The sequence below is a fragment of the Pristis pectinata genome, chromosome 6 (assembly GCF_009764475.1).
Source record: "Pristis pectinata isolate sPriPec2 chromosome 6, sPriPec2.1.pri, whole genome shotgun sequence".
Taxonomy (NCBI): Eukaryota; Metazoa; Chordata; class Chondrichthyes; order Rhinopristiformes; family Pristidae; genus Pristis; species Pristis pectinata.
The window spans coordinates 17,343,103-17,364,324 of record NC_067410.1 but is presented as its reverse complement, the minus strand read 5'-3'; the positions used below and the strand labels follow the sequence as shown (position 1 = coordinate 17,364,324).

The 21,222-nt window shown below is 40.4% G+C and overlaps 1 protein-coding gene across 11 annotated transcripts in view; it reads right to left on the bottom strand.

The window, feature by feature from the left end:
• atp2b2 (ATPase plasma membrane Ca2+ transporting 2) overlaps positions 1-21,222 on the bottom strand; it is a 604,494-nt gene that overhangs the window by 157,039 nt on the left and 426,233 nt on the right. For all 11 annotated transcript variants that reach the window (XM_052017134.1, XM_052017133.1, XM_052017136.1 and 8 more), the window contains one exon: positions 17,693-17,818. In XM_052017134.1, coding sequence (XP_051873094.1) covers positions 17,693-17,818 — 126 coding nt within the window. The remainder of the gene's footprint in view (positions 1-17,692; positions 17,819-21,222) is intronic.

Genomic DNA, 21,222 nt, shown 5'->3' with positions numbered 1-21,222 from the left:
TTGTAAACTTGGAATTATACAAAACTCTGTTGCCCACGTCCTAAATTACAAGAAGTCCAATTCACTCCTTCGCTTTCTGACCCACAATGATTTCCAGTTAAGTATTTACATCCTTGATTTCAAATCTTTCTATGTTCCCTCATCCTTCCCTATCTCCCTCCACATTACCCTCAGCCCAATAGCTCTTTGAGATACCAACATTCCTTTAATAAGCATAGTGGTCAGCACAATGTTTTACAGCTCCAGCGACCCTGGTTCAAATCCAGCCACGGTCTGTAAGGAGTTTGTACGTTCTCTCGGTGTCTGTCTGGGTTTCTTCTGGGTGCTCCGGTTTCCTCCCACATTCTAAAGATGTACAGGTTAGGAAGTTGTGAGCATGCTATGTTGGCACCAGAAGCGTGGCAACACTTGCGGGCTGCCCCCCAAAATCACTACGCAAAAGATGCATTTCACTGTGTGTTTCGATATACATGTGACTAATAAAGATCTTATCTTATTATCTTGGCCTTCAGCTCATTCCTAAATTTAATAATTTCATCACTGGCAGCCCTAACTTATGTTGCCAAAGTTCTAAGCTTTGGAATTCCCTTTCTGGAGCTCTCACCTCTCTGCTTCTCATTCCTCATTTAAGAAGCTTGTTAAAAACCCCTCTCTTGAGCAAGCTTTTGCTTAATTGCCCTTGAATTTCATTATAGGACTCGGCATCAGTTTTGGTTTGACCACGCTCGTGTGAAGTGCCTTGAGACGCTTTGCTATGTTAAATGCACTTTATAAATGGATGTTCATACTACAATTAACTCAGTATTCCATGTTCCAGGAGCATAAGGAAATGAACCAAATGGGACTGCTGAGGAGGAGTCAAAGTTTCAACAAAGGAACTACTCGCCAAACAGAAAAGTTGCATGATTTTGAACACTATAAAGTGCATGACTGCAATCTATTAAACTTCTATCTATGTGGTAAAAAGCTGATCATTCATTTCTGAAATAAACTATAGGTTAAGTTGAGAGAGGGTGGTGATGTGTTAATTCTGAAACCAGGAAGCACAATTTGTGATTAAGCTAATTGTATTTTTGTCACACTGCTGGTAACAAAATAATATAATGGATGGTAGCATATTTAATTTTGTCCTCTTCAGCACTCAATATATCCAAGGCACTAAGTGATGCTTCAACAAGTGTTGTAGTGAGCTCTCGATAATGGGCAAATATTGGATTTTGTAAAATTTTTGAGACTGTTTATGCTGTATGACTCAATTTAGTTTATGTTTTATGACTCAAAAGGACACATTAAACAAAACAAAACTTATATATAAATATATATATCTCAAAAAGTACTCTCCTACACCCTCATGCTCACCTTTCACTATTTGATATTATTTGACATTTTGTCAGCAGCTTAATGAAGATAATGTGGGGGCAGGTCTATCTCATATGGATAACTGTGCTCCAGAGTATCCTGCTCACCACGTCCCTCTCACCTGTTATACATAGAGCACAAGCATGTCACATTATCCCCACCCACTTGAAGGGGATGACAGCATTGTGTGGGGATGTGATGTCCATTAGGAAGATGCAAAAAATCTATTTATCTTTTCTAAGTTCCTATTTATTCCAGAACTGTATTTCACCAAATTCTACTTTTAAAACTACTAATTACTTTTTGCGAATATCATTCCTGTAATTTCGTCAAGTTTGCTTTTAAAATAATTAAGAATCCACGGCATATTTTTTGTCACTCTCCATGTTATATCCTCTCCAAATACATGAACAGTGAGAAAAGGAACTGCAATTATATTTTGGAGAAAGGGTGTGGGATTCCTCGTCACTGTTTTGTCTGCAGTATTGTCCACCGGTTAAGGTCTTTCAAGCAATAAAAAAGATTCAGGATATTGGTCCAGAATTTCCAGCACCAGAGGTTGCATGCACTACTGTACTCACTATCCAACACTTACCTCGTGGGACTCCTTGGCAAGATACTCCTTGGAGAAGCCTCATTACCTAACCGTCATTATGAGACTTCCAGATACAATTCACAGCATATGGTGAGGTCAAAAAAGCCCTCCCATGGAAATGCTGAAAAAATACCTTTGGCAGCCAGCTGAGCTATACGCCCTGGCACTGCAACATTTTAAAAAGCTATAAAAAACAATTAAAATAAACTAAAACATTTAAGTAAACTCAATTAATTAAATATTCAAATTGCCTTATACTTATCCGAGTCCCTCACAGTTCCTCTCCACTGAAGTGGATAGAGACCATGTTCCTGCACCAGCTGAGTGCAACAGAAGTTCACTACCAGAGCAAAACCGTGGAAAAAACAGAACAGGCTTCCACATTCTGGACTTCCACATTCATGCAAGAGTCCTGAATCTCTTGAGTCAGTGGAAAACGTGAGCAGTTCTATGTGGAACTGTGGGTTTTCTCAAGGAGAATCCCGCTCATAACTGTGCATTCCTGTCAGTTATGTTATTTATCAGCAGCTGGCACCATGACCATTGAGTTGTTCTCACTCCTTGCCCCCACCTTTCCTTCGTTCTCTTTGTTCCTTCTGACTTTCTCTGCAACTTCAAATCTTTTTTGTCTTTAAATTTTCCCCAGTTTTGATGAAAGGTCATTGATCTGAAACATTAACTCTATTTCTCTCTTCACAGATGTTACCTGACCTACTGAATATTTCCAATATTTTCTTTTTTATTTTAGAATTAAGGCAACTGGAGAATTTTACTTTTGGAATACAATCTGTATTGAACCAATTTTTCCTAATGGAATTCATGATAGTTATGAAACTGATCAAGCAATTTCTAACAGATGGAAATTAAAGAATGCAGATTACAATGACAAAGAAAACAAAGGAACACAATTACTCCCTGCTAAATCTCTTTGCTTAATCAAACTTCCTTTACCAAATACTTACCTTGAAAGGTAACATTATAAAAAGACAATTTTGGCAAGAGTGCTTTTATAGCAAGGATGAAAAACAAAATGGTTCGAATACATCTGTTTACTGATTAACCTAAACGACCAAGTAGGCTATTGGTCACTGTTGCAAAGTGGGATCGGTCATCAGAAAATCATCCTAACAGAAGTTACTGAAAAAAGAAACAATCAAAATATCAAATTATGTCATGTGTTTTGACAAAATGTTTAGAAGAAATTATTGTAAAGTAGATCCTACCTTTTAACCACTTAAAATGTATGCAATAATGCTGAAATGCAGCAGGCTAATTTTACACACACACACACACACACACACACACACACACACACACACACACACACATAACTACACTGAACAAAAACGTGTTTGCTTGTAGATACTGCACAGAAATCAATTACAGTCACAATACTTCTATCAGAATGGCTAGGGACACTATGGATTTAGAAAATCTAATAATCTACCCAATAAATCATTGCAGTATATTGGCATCATCCAAAACATTTTGCTGGGCTTTTATTGTCAGTATCTCAAATGCATTGATACGATGACTCTCACAGTTCCAATACACTCTGAATCTCACTTTATTACACATGATTTATGATAGCTAAAAACACAATTAACTACTATGGATGTTAACCCTGGGGAGGGGCTTTCAAAACTATGGACAATGGTCCAAATGTGCCTTGCAAGTACTGGCAATCCAGGACTTAACGCCTGGGCAATTCACTTTGATTTGCACTTGCTTCTGTCCTCACCCTGCACTCCACATTCAGTTTAAAATTTATGCATTTGGTGACTTATGAAAGATTGGCCCTTGGATTTTTGCTTCACTGATGGTTAAACCTTAAATCTAAACACCAAGATCCATTAAGCGCAAGCAACTTAAGACAAATATAAATTAAATGGGACAATAAATTTAATCTCTGTACTCATATACCAGCCATCAGTAGACCTAAAATGACAACAATCTGGATCTAGTGATGAATCTAAGATCAGCAAAATGATAAACAGAGCTATCAAACATATTTCAGAAAAGCAAAGCCAAGCACTTCTGCAATTCCAAATCACAAAACCAAGGACTCACTTCTGCACTTTCAAGTCTGTTTTTCATTTATCAACCTCCTTTGAGCTTTTTTCTCTCTAATACTCAGACATTCAATGATGACCTAAGTGCACTTCAGCTTGGTCCTACACAAAGGCCCGACTTGACATGAGCACAGAAGGAGCAGTGAGCTGGCTAACGATTCAGAACCTGAACTGACTTGCTTTGTTTTGTTTTGAAAGGAGTAATAAAAATATTTAACTACTCTTAGGAGGCATCAATTTGGAAAAGATGAGTATCTGCTCTCTGTATCTCAACATGCCTTCCATATGCTTGGGACAGAAATGTTAAGGCAAAGGACAGTGAGAAAGAGAGAGAAATAAACCTAAGTATTTTTGGTTGTAACATGTCAAGAGATTGGATCCTTTTTCTCTGTGATAGCAAATGCATTTGGACGCATGAAGCTGCAGGGTATTGGCTCTGAGGGCAGATCTCCTCGGGGCTTGTCCTGCTCCATCACTGCAATGCTGGCCTAATTGGCATGCTGCAAGACTTCAGTTAAGTTACAGTCACAAATTCACCTCCATTATCTCCAGCTAAGCTTCCAATGGAGGACCCCAGTCTTTTAATTCAGATCAGCAAATTTTGGGACATTATATGTTTGACTGGCAGTGAATGTAAAATTTGGGACATTTATTTAAAATTTCATTTGTTTAGCTCATCCTTTTTCCAGAGTTTGAAGCTGCTGTATTAGACCAGGGAGACCACAAGGGCAATCACTAGTAAACAGCCTTGTAACAAGTTACACTCAGCAACCCTGAGCTCAGTCTAGTTGACAGTTTACACACAATAGATACAAACATTTATTTTTGTTTCAGGTTTTCATAGGTGGACAGTTGTGCCTGTCACAGCTATAATTCTACAGCACGTCATTACTTTAAGTACTCAGCACTTTGGGTGAAGTATTTATTTCATTCCATTCTATGTTCGGAAAGTTCTCACAAATCTGCATATTAGCAAAATGAAATACAATAACAAGATTTTCTGCTAAATCACTGGATTTGCTACAAACTGTTAAAGCAAGTAGGATTTGAAGGTGCAGTTCAAACCACAGCAACTACTAAGATGATTTGAGGTGCTGAACCCAAAAAGAAAATGCAAAAGTATTTCAGAAGGTTTACCTTTGCTGGAACCCAGGACATACATGCTGCCAGGATATAGATACATACAGGCACAACCCTCCCCACCACTGAGGACATCGTCAAGAGGCGGTCCTCAAGAAAGCGGCATCCATCACAAAGGACCCTCACTATCTGGGACATGCCCTCTTCTCATTACTACTATCAGGGAGGTGGTACAGGAGCCTGAAGACCCACATTCAATGATTGAGGAACAGTTTCTTTCCCTCTGCCATCAAATTTCTGAACAGTCCAGGAACCCATGAACACTACTTCACTATTCCTTTTTTTTCCACTATTTATTTTGTAATTTATAGTAATTTTACGTCTTTGCACTGTACTGCTGCTGCAAAACAACAAACTTCATGACATACAAGTCAGTGATAATAAACCCGATTCTGATTCTGCAGAGATAAATCACTTACAGACTGCTATTACCCAATCCATCAGAAGAAACTGCCTCAGGGTAGGTGAAGTGACTCCTACACTGTGCACAGCAGCGCTTCTGAAGTGCAATTCAGTTGTTGAACACAACACCAGCTGATTACTTTACATTAACAATGTACATCTCAATCATCAGTAATTTAAGCACTTAGCACTCTGATCTTGATAGGCCATTTTTAAACTTCAAGTGAAATCATGTGATTTTTTTAATAAGTGTTACGTAATTAAAAATGAATCCATCATTTTCTGGAGTGAAATATAGCAGTCATTTCCATTTTGCATTATTCAAGAAATCTGGACAGGTACTACTAGACACGAGTCAAGTTGGTGCAACGACATGGGGCAAACATTACTGAGACCTCCAGGATGACCTAGTTTCCCAGACTGGCCTACCAGTCAGCAAAATCAATTACTCATCTTTCATCCTTCAGCTGTCTCTGTCCCCCCAGAAATGGACTACTGCTCTCCCGACCCCACAACCTCCCAATGACCCTAAAGACCAGATCCCAATTTACCAAAGGCCCAGTCCTGCAAATCACCCCAGACTGCAATTTGCAGCCTTCCCAGATATCACTTCAGGCCCCTCAACATCGCATGCCCTGACCAACTCTGCTGCATATCTCTCAGTTAAACCAGGGAGCAGGCACAGTAGCAGGGTGGGCATGGTAGTGTAGCGGTTAGCGTAACACTATTACAGTGCCAGCGACCCAGGTTCAATTCCGGCCGCTGTCTGTAAGGAGTTTGTACGTTCTCCTCGTGTCTGTGTGGGTTTCCTTTGGGTGCTCCGGTTTCCTTCCACATTCCAAGGACATACGGGTTAGGAAGTTGCGGACATGCTACGTTGGCATCAGAAACGTGGCGACACTTGCGGGCTGCCCCCAGAACACACTACGCAAAAGATGCATTTCACTGTGTGTTTTGATGTACATGTGACTAATAAAGATATATCTAAAAAACTTATCCTCCACTCATCCATCACTGCCAGACTCCAATCCCTTCCACTCTACCCAAGAATTAGCCCAACTTGGCCCATGGCTGCCAAAGCTGGAAATCCAAATTGTACGCTGAAAATGGTGGAAACACCGAGAACATCAGGCTGTATCAATGGACGTAGGAATGTAGCACTTTTCCTCCAGACCCACAAGAGTATGGTTAACTGCCTTCGGAAATAGCCTGGCAAGTCACCCTGTCTCAAACCATTACGCTTATGAAGAGGATACAGTGGTTCAAGGGAATTGCTCAGCATCATTTTGCTCAGCAACAAGTCAGTGTTCTTTCTTGAGCTGTCAAATGGGGCTCTAAAAGCACCAGCTGCACTAAAAATAAGCTGGAAACCATACACTGCAGATCTGCCAGAAAAAAAGTATTTTCCTCCTCACTCTGTGAATACTAGTAGACTTATTCTAATTTTTTTTTTGTGCTTTCATTATAATGATTAACTATAATTGTATTGAGTACAAAGGTCCTTCCTTGGGAGAACTGGCAGTATAAGAGTAAGCATGTGCACTTTTAAGTAGGATGTAGTTTAGATTAGTAGATATTTAACTGGAATATTTGTACTGAATTAAATGAAAATCAATTGGGATTTAGAAAGGAGTGAATTTAAATGATGTGTATTTAAATGGCATTCAAAATATTTCAAGGAAAGCATTCTTTCCAGTTATTAGAAAACAAAAGAACTACGAATTTAAATTTGGACATTAAGTACCTGGCCCAGAGACTTGCACAGATTTATGCTTCAGACTATGAACCTTATAATTTTATAGGCTAAAGATACAATATTTCACAGGAAATATAGCGTGCTTTCCTTTCTCAACAATATAGCTGTCTAAATATGCAAACAAATTTAACTGGAAATGACCTGAATATCTAATGTTAAATAGAGACTATAAACACAAACATACGAGAAATCAGCTGCTTTTCCATATTTGGTGATAATGTAAACTGCAAGAGAACACATGTACTTGCATAAACATTTTGAAATATTATGTGCTAACAGGCATCTAGCTTTGCATTTTAGGTAACACACACAAAATGCTGGAGGAACTCAGCAGGTCAGGCAGCATCCATGGAGGGAAGTAAACGGTCGACATTTTGGGTCGAGACCTTTCATCAGGACTGGAAAGGAAGTGGGCGGAAGCCAAAGTAAGAAGATCGGGAGGGGGGAGGAGTACACACAGGCAGGTGATAGGTGAGTGCAGGTGAGGGGGGGAGGTAGGAGGGCAAGGGTGGGGGAGGGGGTAGATGTAAGAAGCTGAGAGGTGATAGGCAGAAGAGGAAAAGGGCTGAAGGAGGAGGACTCTGGTAGGAGAGAGCAGTCGACCATGGAATAAAGGGGAAGGAAGTGGGGAATAGACAGACAGGTCATGAGGGCAGGGGAAGGGATGGGCAGGTCATGAGGGCAGGGGAAGGGGAATGGGACCACAGGAATGAGGGAAGAAAAATGGGGGGGGCGGGATGGAGAAGAGGGGAAGGGTTATCGGAAGTTAGAGAAATCAATGTTGATGCCGTCAGGTTGAAGACTACCAAGGCAAAATATGAGGTGTTGTTCCTCCAACCTACGTCTGGCCTCAAAGTGGCAGTAGAGGAGGTTGTGGATAGACATGGGAGTGGGATGTGGAATTGGAGTGGCTGGCCACCGGGAGATCCTTGCTTTTGTGGTAGACGGAACGAAGGTGCTCGAAGCGGTCACCCAAACTGCATCGGGTCTCACCGATATAGAGGAGGCCGCACTGGGAGCACCGGATGCAATAAATGACACCCTCGGATTCACAGGTGAAGCACTGCCTCACCTGAAAGGACTGTCTAGGGCCCTGAATGGTGGTGAGGGAGGAGGTGTAGGGGCAGGTGTATCACTTAGTATTGTTGCAGGTATCAGGGTGCTTTAATGTCACATTTGAGTGCATGCACAGTTCATGGAATGAACCAGAGAGCAGCATTTTTGAGCTACGCACAATTACAAAGTGTGCTCATCTCAATCTGCTCTACATTTCCCAGAACTTTTAACTTTATTACACTTACTTGCAGATGGCCCATAACCTTTTCAGCAGATGTTGGATTTTACAATCACTTGTTTTAAAATTGACAGAACAAAAATGTAGTTAAGAACAACATAATTAGGCGACCATGGCAGGTCATGCGTCTTCTGAGCTCCATAGCCTGAAATTTCCTGTCCATTAAGGTAAAAGGGAGGAAATCGTTGAATGATAAGCTCACAGTGACAACTGCAGCCATTAGTCCAGGGTTTGAATTTAGCAAGTCACCTCTGGCAAATTGCTGTATGTAGACCCTGTAGTACTTCTGAGGTTCACTCGTTTATGTGTAATTTGGATGTCGAAACACCTCTGAATAGTGTTTCCCCTTTGGGTGACCAAGCCCTGGTGCAAGATTCAAAGGGGATGTCATTGTATTATTTCCAGGAGATGGTAAAGCAAGATTCGGGAAGGGGCTTGTGTGTGGAATGAGTGGATAGAGAGCCCAGGCTTTCTGTTAGGATTGTAGAAGCCCAGCTAGGGTATGTTTAGAAGACAGATGACATCTAGAGTATCATCCCATGTACGTAATTGGAGGAGTACACCAGCAACACCAGCCATAAAACGCAAAAACAGTCCAGAAATTAGTTCAGTGATCTCTCCAGATCAAGTAAAATGAAGGAAAAGAGACTTTCTGTCAAAAAGCTCCCCCAAAGAATATTTACCATCAATAATTTCCTCCTCTAATTACTCCAACTACTTGAAATGCTGATCAAGAGGCAACAGGGTATCTTTTATCATCCCCCAGACCTCCACTTCACCAGAAGCAACTGCTACATGCACAAGGGAAGCAGCAAATGTTTTTCAACAAGCTTGGAAATGAGAACCCCAATGTCAGTGGAAGAATTCAAAAATCTGTCATACTGATCGATGGCCTGGGTGAAGCATTGCCTGGAAGCATGAACATAGCTGGACTGGGGAGAGAAGATATTGCTTTTTCTTAAAGAGGTGAAACATCCACTTGTCAGCTCTCTCAATGACTGTGTCGGAGACTGAATGCCTGTAAACCCAAGGATACAAATGCATAATTCTGTGAAAATATAACTGCAAGTAGATAAAACTGTAAAACAAAATCACTGGCATTTTATTTTTATATAAATGAACATTAGTAAATAACTTAAAATAAAGTAAACACAAAGTGATGAGAAAGCCATTGTAATAATAATGTGAGCAGTTTCATGCGCTCAGTTACAGAGAGGACTTTAGACTTAAAATGAGCAGTACCAAAGCACCATCAGGGGGTGAAAGGCTGACATTTTCATTGATTCATAAAAAAATGTATAACACAGAGGAGGACATTCAGCCCAGTTTGCTGTACCGATTGTCAAGGAGCTCCCTAGACTAATCTCCCCTTCCAGCACTTAGCCTGCAGCCCTGCACATCACAGCACTGCATACACTTTTTAAAAAGGTTATGATGGTTTCTGTCTCCTCGGCACTTTCAGTCAGTGAGTTCCAGATCCCTATCACCCTCTGCGTGAAAAAATCCTTCCTCATTTCCATTTTGATCATTCTACCAATTACATTAAACCTATGCCCGCCCCCCTCCCACCCCCACAGTTTTTGACCCTCTAACAGAAAAAGTCCCTTCCTATAACGTTAGCTAAGTCCTTTGTAATTTTATACACCTCAGTTAAATCTCTCCTCAGCCTCCTCTCTTCCAGCCTCTTATCAACCCAGCCAATCTAAGAGACATAGAAGACTGCAGATGCTGGAGCCTGGAGCAAAAAAAAACAAACTGCTGGAGGAACTCAGTGGGTTGAGCAGCAGCTCTGGGGTAAGGTTTCAACCTGAAATGTCGACAATTCCTCTCCTCCCACAGATGCTGCTCAACCCACTGAGTTCATCCAGCATCGATTTTTGCCCCAGTCTATCCAATCTTTCCTCAATTTTCATTCTCATAAATATCATCTGCACCATCTTCAATGCAACTGAATCTTTTCTGTAACATTGTGGCCAAAGGTATATGTGGTGATCAAGCTATGATCTAACTAATGTTGTATGCAGCTCCGACATAACCTCCCTGTCTTTATATTCTATGCCTCAGACAATAAAGGAGAGAGTCCCATAATTCATTCTAACCACATTATTGACATGTCCTGCTTTAAGGGTCTGTGATGCATAACCAAATAATGTTTTTAACCACATAATTGTGGTTAAGGACTGCATTAACCGTGGTATTGACATGCTCTGCTTTAAGGGTTTGTTAAGGGTATGTTCACTTGGAAAGGCAGTGACTGATTGGTAGAAGTCAGCAGGGGAAATCATCTCTCACAAATTTGACTCTTTTTCGAGGAGGTGACTTGGAAAATTGATGAGGGCAGAGCAGGAGATGTGATTTACATGGACTTTAATTAGGGCCTGTTTCTGTGCTTTACGTTTCTATAATTCTATGAATGTACACTCCTTCTGTTCCTCCATGCAGCGCCGCACCTTTGCACTTATTGTGGATTTTCCCTTGCCCTGTTACGTGCCCCACTTGCAACTCTCACCCACCCCAAGTGCAAGTTTGAAAATCACTACTGAATCCTCTTCCACCACTTTCACAGACAATGCATTCCGAAGCATAACAATTTCCTGGCCTTTTTTTTTGCCAATTACCTTAAATACAAGGATTTTAAAATTATCGGCTAAAATCAGTGAATGTTGATGAGGAAGATGACTTTACAACAATATGTCAGGAGGGTCTGTACCCTTGTTATCAATATAATCAAAGCCAAGGATATGAATTTTTCTTCTTCAGTTAATATTACTTTGTGTACATGAAGTACTAGTGGGACAATAACCTCATTAAGGCTGGATTTCATGGAAGTTCACAGCAGCAGCTTTCACTTTCTCTAATCTCCATGCTGAAAGACCTGCTTGAGTATCTTTTGTTCTGTTTCTATCAGTGCTAATTACATCGGGCCAAACTTGAATTTAGGTCCAAATACTCTTGAGGCTAATACTGTGGGAATACATTTTTAGAAGGTCACAAATGATTAATTAGTAACTACAAGATCTGTTTCCATTAACTTTCAGCTACTTGTATTTGGGACAATTACTTATTATTTTTCAAAAGCCTAACGAACACTAACCCAACTTAATTGCCTCCCCTGGAATGTGACATTTGGCACAAAATAATCTCAGTTTTTATTTTCATCTGATTATGTAAGTATTTTTCAGCAAGTAAACTGTTAAGAACATAAGAGCATAAAGGGATAGAAATGAAGTTTGGCTATCAAACTCACGGCGCCTGTGCCACCACCCAGTAAAAATCACAGCTGAACATTTACCTCCATATCGCTTCTCTGTTCGAAGTTCTTCTCCTTTGGTTCCCTAAATATCTAAAAATCTAATGGTTTCTATCTTGATAATACTCAAAAATTCCAAAGATTCACTTCTAGCTTGGCAAAGAAAATTTTTTCTCATCTGAGTTTGAATGGCGAATCCCTTATTGTGAAACTGGTTCTAAACATCTCACCAGGGGAAACATCATCCCTGCATCCACTCTGTCAAGTAACATAACAAATTTTGTATGGTTCAGTACCATCACCTTGCATTCTTCTTGGGATAGGCTCAGTCTCCTTAATCTCTCTCATTTTTCAAACTTCCACAGAATATAGGAGCAGACCATTCAGCCCATCTGATCAATGTTGAGTCTCAGAGCAATTCCATCAATCCCATTTACCCATTTATTTCCTTGCAATCCATTCTGTCTCAGGTGCCCATCAACTCACCACCTGATTCCTTTACCGTGCAACTACACCACGGGTAATTTACAGTAGCCAATTAAGACACCAAACACAATGACTTTGGGATCTCTTTGGGGAAACCCACACAGTCACAGGGAAGATGCGGAAACTCCACAAGACACCCAAGGTCAGGATCAAATGTGGGTCACTGGAGCTGTGAGACAGCAGTGCTACCTTTTGCAATTTTGCAGATTTTCATTGGAAAACTCCTTGTCCCAGGAATTAGTTTTACAGTCTCTCTATTGGAAGTATTTTCTTTCCTAGGAAAGAGAGACTAGAACTGTATACAATTTTCAAGGTGGGGTCTCAGCATGGCTCCATGTTATTCCAGTAATCTGTCTTTCCTCCCATACTCAAACCATCTTTCAATTAGAACCAATTGTTTAAAATCTTCAAACCATCTCTGTCAGTAGGATGACCTTGCAATTTTTAAATATGATCCTTATTACTTGCTTGTTTTTAGATTTGTGTGCAAGGTGGCCATCTAGAACACGAACCCTCTGTGATTATCAACTAAACAAAAATGGAGCAGATCTTCTCCTCCACCAATTCACCAGCCATCTGCACTCAGGATCTTGCTGCTCATTCCAGCATGGCTGTCATGCAATCTTTCACAACTCCCAGCACATTGACGAGCCACAGCGCAGTGTAAACACTGATGAGGCCTCATCCCCAGCTCACCAGCTGTCAAATCTGATGACTAACAATATGGCAAAAAAATCAAAACTATCAAAAAAAACTTAAAAGGCAGAACAGGGAAAGCATATATTTAAAATAAAACATTTACATGGACTTAATTAAATCAAATAAAAACCTTTACTTTCACCCAGTGGCTATCACTACCTATTAATTTCAATGGGCTCGGTGTACCTGGTGGGAGTTCAGTGGGTGGATTGTCCACCCCAAGAGCAGTACAATCTGCAGAAGTCTGCTGAGTGTAAAGCTGAACAGCGGCATCTGCTTGAGGATTACCCAGCAATGGGCATATCTGCCATTGGATCCATCACTGATATTGGCAGAAAATTTGTCCTTACGTGAATAACATAAGGTTTGTTCACATTCACAAACGTTTGCCTTACAGCATCTATGACCCGTACATCCATCTCACCGAAAGCCAGCAAACTTCAATTCCACTACTCACTCTTTTTAAAAAAACTGTTAGACGTTTAATGGAACTTTTTAATGTTAGTAATTAACATATACATTTTCATAAGGTGAATACTTCTCTGGTTGGGGTATGAATGGTGAAAATCACTAACTTAAAACTGCCAGAGATCGAGGAGAGAGACAAGATTTTTTTTACATAGAGGCTTCTTGTACAATTGCAGAACACTGAATGTCAGGAAGGTTGATGGATAGACCAGTGCATCAGTCCAGAGAAAATTGGTTCTCCATTTGAAACAGAGGACTAACGGGGGATGTGGGAAGATGACAGAGCAGTGGATTTGGTTCTGGATTGCTCTACCTAGCATGGAAGTGCTGAAACAAATGGGTTCCATTTCAGTTGTAAACTTCAGTAGTTTGATTAGGGAAAATACTGTAGCCTGCAACATCTCCAGACCATGACTCAGTTGCTATAAAGCAAAAGTAACCTCAGTTCCAAGAGAGTGCCACAGGCACACAGTGGTCAGTCACCTCATGAGTTCTTGCTACTAAAGTCAGTTCTGGATGGGGTGGAAGTAGGCCACAAAGACTTATTCATATATCTCATTATTGCATAATGACTGCAAACAGTGAATGTTCATGCATCTACCATGCACACAATAATCAAAATTATGAGTGTACTCATTTCTTGTCTGTAAAGGTTAGTGCACTGATTTCACAAAAAGGCTGCTCAAATTTTCAAGACATGGTTAATGTGTAAGTTGAGATTTTTCAGCACAGGGCCAATTCTTGAAGAGCACTTATTTTCACCCTGAAGAAACCTCCAAAAGTCTCAAGTAAAGCTGCATGCAATTCCCAAGCCACCTTCCACTAAACTTCTGTAATTATATATTTCCCTCAAAGTGCCTCTGACTGCACCTTACACCTCTCTTCCTCTGCAGCAATACTGTACAACAAGCAACAGTAAGAGGCAGTAAGAATCCTAAAATCTTAACGGGCTGCACTGAAGCTGACCTAATTTGTCGCAGGCTCCCGAAAGGCTGGTTGAATGTACTGTTGGCATGCTCAATAACTCAAACGCAGGTACGTATCTCATCCTTTCTACATTCAGCTGGTGGTGTTGGAAACTGCACAGACCGCCTGAGTCCCATCTGCAAAGGATAACCTTGATATCTGGGGAGCCACCCCGAGGTTTGATTTGCAAGGTCATAATACTGGAAGGAATGTGAGCTACCTTCAGATAAAGATTTCCTGACAACTGCTAAAAAGAATGAGCACCATGCGGGGTTGACAGTTAAAGAAAAACTACACAGTTTGGGTGCATCCTTTGAAATTCATATCAAGGACAAAATATAACGTAGAGGAGAATATGGAGCTAATTCTGTATAATGAATCACCCTAACAGAAATGCCAGCATTCTGTAATGATCTGTCATGCTGCTGTTTGTTGTCCCTGGCAATAAATGAATCTATGTCTTGCTCCATAGATTCAGGTACTGCTGATTGTTCACATAATAACGAACAGAAGCTTGAACTGGAGGATAGGTGGCTGCAGGAGTTGGTGGTGGGGGGAGGGTAAGCAGTGTGAGGTGTGGGTGCAGGCTGTGGGGAAAGGCAGTGCATTGGAACTAATTGGAGAGCCCTCTCAAAGAACAGGTGAAGATAAGAGTATTAGATGATATGAGCCAAAATGTCCAATTGAGTCTTCTCCGTCATTCAATACTTCAGCTGATCCGATCTGTTTGCCTCATTCCACTTTGCTGCCAATTGCCAATGACCCTTGATTCCATTGTAGTCCAATAATCTATCATTCCCAGCCTTGAATATACACAAAGATACACAAATCTCTTGAAGAAAAAAAAATTCCTCCGCAACTCCTTACATTCAGACAATAGTTCCAGATACCTCGTCAGGGAAAACACCATCACACCATGGACTCTGTCAAACCCCCTCAAAACCTGACATGTTTCAATCAGATAATAAAATATGATAAAAGTCCCCCTTGTTAAAAAGTGCCTAGTTCTATACTCTCTTCCTTGTTTGTAGAAGCAGATTCAGGCCACCCCTGGGTTGAGAATGCCCGACTTATGGATGCCATAAGAACGAGGATATGGATTCTCCATAAGAACGAGCTCCCATGATATTATTAAATTCAAAAGTCCGAAGTATGAACATACATTCATTCCTACAAACAGCAGAACCAGTTTTCTCTCTCTCCCCATTTTTAATAATTGCCCCTTCTCATCAATCACATGTGCTTTTGATGCCATTCATTACAATACTCTAAGGTGATTTTTGTGCCTTTTCCAACTTACGGACAAAATCAACTTATGGACAGCTGTAAATACGGAACACATCTGTTACCCGGGCTCAGCCTGTAATCTGTTTTACAGTATATTCCATAATAATTTACAAACGCATTCTATATTCTCCCCCTTTGGCAACTTTTCAGTCAATCTACTGGCCTATACTTCACAACTTTGCAAGCCTTCTGATCTAAAACCATCCTTAACTTTTCCCAGAGTAGCTTTGTTTCTCAGCAGTCTGCACAATCATTGAGAATTGTTTAACTTTTTAAAAAATATCCTCCCCACTGTTTATCTACCACCATACCTTTCAATCTAACTTCCAAATCCACTATAGCCAAGTCAGCCATCATACCTATGTAGCAGCATTGATTTAAATTTATAATTCTAGTTTTGGACAAGTCACTTTCAATTAGACTTCTATAATTTTATGATTACACGTCCTTCACCATGAGGTTGCTGCATCATTTTCCTGACATTCGTCTCAGTCCTTCTTGCCACAATGTTGGACCTCATGTCTTACAAACCTCCTTTTGGAATGGAGCTAGTCTTTAAAACTAATGGAAACTGCTCAACGTTCAGAGTCTATGCTCCAGAACCAAGGTCACCTGAACCTCAGTAACTAAGCTGCAGTATGCAGATGATGCCTGTGTTTGCATGTGCTCAGAGGCCAAGCTCCAAGCCATTGTCGATACATTCATTGAACCGTATGAGAGGATGGGCCTTGTACTCAATACTTGCAAGAAATCTACCAGCTTGTCCCTGCGCTATCACAATGCCCTCTGACAAGGAAGGTTCACAGTGAAACCCTGGAAAACATGACAGCTTACTGCATACTGAGAGCCACACCTCCCCAAAGGCAGACATCCACAGTGAATTCATCACTGTCTTCAATACACCAGCACTGACTTTATTTGATTGAGTAAAAGGATGTTTGAAGATTGAGACATCAGACCTGGCATAACACTCATGATCTAGGGGTCGCAGTGATCCCTGCCCTCCCTACTATATTAAGTCTAAAACAGCAGTCTCAAGTGCAAGAATCTTTTGGCCTCATTTCTATAGATAAAACGGGAGGACACATGCCTGTAAGAAAAAAAATCCTTGGTGGTGAAGGAATGGCTTTTATCTGATTACGACAAATGACAATTCATCAGCAAACCAAAGGCTTCTCACACACTGCACTTTAATGGAGGTGTCCAGTCCAAGTATACTGCAATCGACATGCATTGCAGGTGCTGTCTGATTTATCTAGCTTCCAAGTCATGTTTATTTCTGCAAAAGGCTTCATGACAACTGCTGAAAAAGACAGCATCACACGGGGGAGTGCTTTTGTAGCTAAGTCTGCAGGAGCAGAGATAAAATATAGTACTTCAGACAGAGGTTTTTCAAAAACATTTGTGCTAACAAAGAAAGAATGGTATGACCTAACAATTTTTAAACAAAACAGTAATTCACATGGACCACAAAATAGAGCCACGCTGACCATCTGATTAACATAAATACAATAATGAAATTGTCATTAAATTGACCAAAATGACAGGAAAACTGTATGAAAGGTATTATCATTATCACTTCATTTTACATTATTATCATGCATTCCCCCCTCATAACGATGGCTTATTCCTGCACACCTTCAAGATTTTAATCGAAGAATCACATTGGGCAAAACAGTTGGATATCTGCTCAATTTTCCAATCAAAACAGTAGCTTTATGCCAAATCTCACTGTGTTTCTATTCAGTAAATCGATACTCTCAATCCTGCCTGAGTTTGTGGCAGAATCAATCCTGCCTGAGTTTGTGGCAGAATCAAACCTGTGCTTCACATTAAAGCTTCCACGATTTATTCATACATTACTGACTTTTCAAGTGTTTGATCAATGCACGTTTATTATCTGCTGTAATAATGTTACCTTTCTTGTCTTTCTTTTCCTCTTCCTCACCACCTGCACCCAACAATGTGAATATGATGCCAGTCTGAGAATTAACTCCTACGGCTGTAACCACCATTTTGCCCGAACCTTCCATGACATGGGTACCTGAGAAGAGGTAATCAATGAAATAAAGTTACAAAAAAGGATGAATTAGCAGATGGATTGTTTTAAGTAAAAGCTTTATTGCCACTCTTTTGGCTGCAGAGTTGTACCTTGAGAAAGTAGGGATACACTTGATTCATAAATCATATTGTAGCCTTGATTTCGTTTTAAAAGCACATCCTCCTGTTCTTAGCATACAATCAAACATCTGAAGGTTAGGTTAAAATCATTTCCATTAGAATAAAGTGAACCCACTGTTAAAGGTAGATTAAATTCTTGAGCTATTCTTGTCAATTTGTTTGAGTGCATTTTTTTAAATAACATTTGCTGAACAAAAATGTTTGAAGGAAACAAAACAAATACTCCACATTCCAATTAGCAGTTTATTTCTGTTCATTCACATAATATGGGCATCACTGTGAAGACCAGAATTAATATCTCTAAATGTTTGTTCTTTGGAAATTGGTACCGAGTTGCTTCAATCCTTCTGATGAAGGTACTCTCACATTAAGGAACACTGGGATTTAGATTCAGCAACAATGAATGTATAGTGATATGTTTCCAAATCAGAATAGTGTATGATTGCTGGAGAACTCATTGCACCGCTTCACTTATGTATCTGTTACCATATTGTTATGTGGTAAAGGTCACAGGTACTGTATGTGAGGTGCTCGAAAAGAAATATTGGCAAATTCTACAGTTCATTTTGTACACTGTCTCTGCTGCAGCCAGAGTCTGCCAACAATGGAAGGAGTGAATATTCAGAATATTAAAATGAGTGCTTTTTTTACTTCAACAAAAATATTCATCTTGCGGTGTAAGGCACATTAAGTATTGTTTCATTTTTAATAGGAAGTAGCTGTATGACTATTAAAGAGCTGTTCGATTCAGTTTCCCTAATCATGCACCTTTCTAGCTTGGTGCAAGAAACTTGCAGCAGTCTTGAAAAACATGCCCAAAGGGAAAATGCTCGGAATACTGATCCAATCAGGTGCAGAGGGGAATGGAACCAAGGGAAGTTGCCAGACCTGCTGACTATTTCTAGTGTTTTCTTTATTTTAGGTTTCATGTATCTGCAGTATTTTATTTTTGTTTTATTATACTCTTCATCTACCTTTGGACTAACAGAATCAATTGCTCTTTTGTAAATTGGCTTGTGCCAACCAAAAGATATTTTATTGATTGCCTGAGATGTGCACACACAAATTAGATAATGTTTTGATTACAATCATAAAGACTTCATGATTTTGAAAACAATGCACACCTGTCAACTCTTGTTGAACCGAACATATAGAAGAGCTTTCAAACCCCTAATGACCACCTCCAACTCTTAAAAAAATTGATGTGAAAGGTAAAGTTTGAAATATAATTATTATGCAAAAACTTGAGGTAAAAAGAAAAAAAATACAAGACTTTGTCCATTTAATTACTGAAATCAGCAAGAAAAAAATTCTTTGCATTGCTCATTAACCTATTGAATGTTACAATAACATTCTCAACATCTTTAATGTTACAGCAGTATGATGAATACAAAAGCAATACATTGTCCTTTTCAGTGATGTGTTGGAACTGCACTAATGAAACTATTTAAAAATCTGCTCAAACTATAATCTGAGTTTACCTTTGAAAGCCTCAAGCTAGTTTAATATGCAACATTGTGAAGGTTGCTAACTGGCTTTTGTCTGGGCCTGTTTCAGTCTCACTCAACCCCAAATTATTCACCTTTGGTTTATGATATAAATTGTGGTAAGAAAGAAAAATAGAATAGGGAAGAAGGAACAAGGGGCAAAGAGAGAGAGAGAGAAAGAAGGGAGGCAAATAGACAGAAGGAGACAAAGAGAGAAAGGAGGCAAAGAAAGAGAAAGATACGAGGAGGAAGGGAACAGGTGGAAGTAAAAGTCCATCAGTCATGGTGCTAGGGCTCTCTCCCCTCTCCCCATCCTCTCTCTACAATACAATACCATCTACCCCCGCACTTCATAACTTACTCTGCTTTCTTCACCCTTCCGGAGTTTAACCCAGATAAATGTAAGGTGTTGCTCCTTGGAAGGACTAATGTCAAGAGGCAGTACACTCTTCAGGGCAAGACCCTTAACAGTGTTGAAGAGCAGAGAGACCTTGGGGTGCAAGTCCATGACTCATTGAAAGTGGTTACACAGGTAGACAGGGTGGTTAAGGCAGCTTATGGAATCCTTGCTTTCATTAATCAAGGTATAGGAGTATAGGAGTCAAGTAGTTATGACACATCTCTACAGAACTCTGGTGAGGCCGCATTTAGAGTATTGTATGCAATTCTGGTCAGTTCACTGTAGGAAGGATGTCGAGGCTTTAGAGAGGGTGCAGAGGAGGTTTACTAGGATGCTGCCTGGATTAGAGGGCATGTGCTATCAGGAGAGGCTGGACAAACTTGGGCTGTTTTCTCTGGAGCAGCATAGACTGAGGGGTGATCTGTTGGAAGTGTATAAAATTATGAGGGGCATAGATAGGGTGGATAAGCAATATCTTTTTCCCATTATTGAGCGATCCAATACCAGAGGGCATGCATTTAAGGAGAGAGGGGGTAGCTTCAGAACAGACGTGAGGGGTACATTTTTTTTACTGAGAGAGTGATGAATGCCTGGAATGTGTTGCCTGATAGGGTGGCGGAGGCAAATTCATTGGGGGCTTTTAAGAGGGGCTTGGATGGGCACATGAATGAGAGGAAAATAAAGGGATATGGGCATTCTGCAGGTGGATTAGCTCTGTCGGCACAACATTGTGGGCCGAACGGCCTGTTCTGTGCTGTACTATTCAAGGTTCCTCTTCCCTTCAACTCTCTGTCTTTGTCCTCTCCCCTTTCTCTATCCTCTTGACACCCCTATTTCTCTCTTATAGATGCTCGTGCTGCTCCTCAGATCGAAAGGCAGCATGGGTTTGAGGTGTTAATGAAATCCAACACCTGTGAGGAGTCGTCCATTGTTGACACCCAGTCAAGGCCCATCAACAATGGCGTGGCAAGAGGAGGAAAGTGGACCTAAAGTTCCAAGCTGGAATTGGAGCAGATCAAAGCAATGTGGAAGGGATGGATTCAGTGCCAGATATTGGGAGGCTCCACTGATGACATTGGATACTGCCAAACTTCAGCTGCAAAGGCAGAAAGGACTAGCCATTGGTTGCTGCACTTATCATTCTTTGATCTGCTTGGCCAGAAAATTGGTTCCTATTATGTAAATAATCCTCTGTACTAAATGGCTTTCCTAATTAAAGTGCACGTGCTTCAAGGATTGTGGCTGCCTTGGTGCTTGAAGTGAAGCCACTGCAAAAGTACTTTTTTTTAAGAACTCTGGTTTCCTTTTCTGCACAACTAATTGACAGCCCATTTTTTTTACCACCCTGAAATGTCCTGCACATTCTGCATGGAAATGATT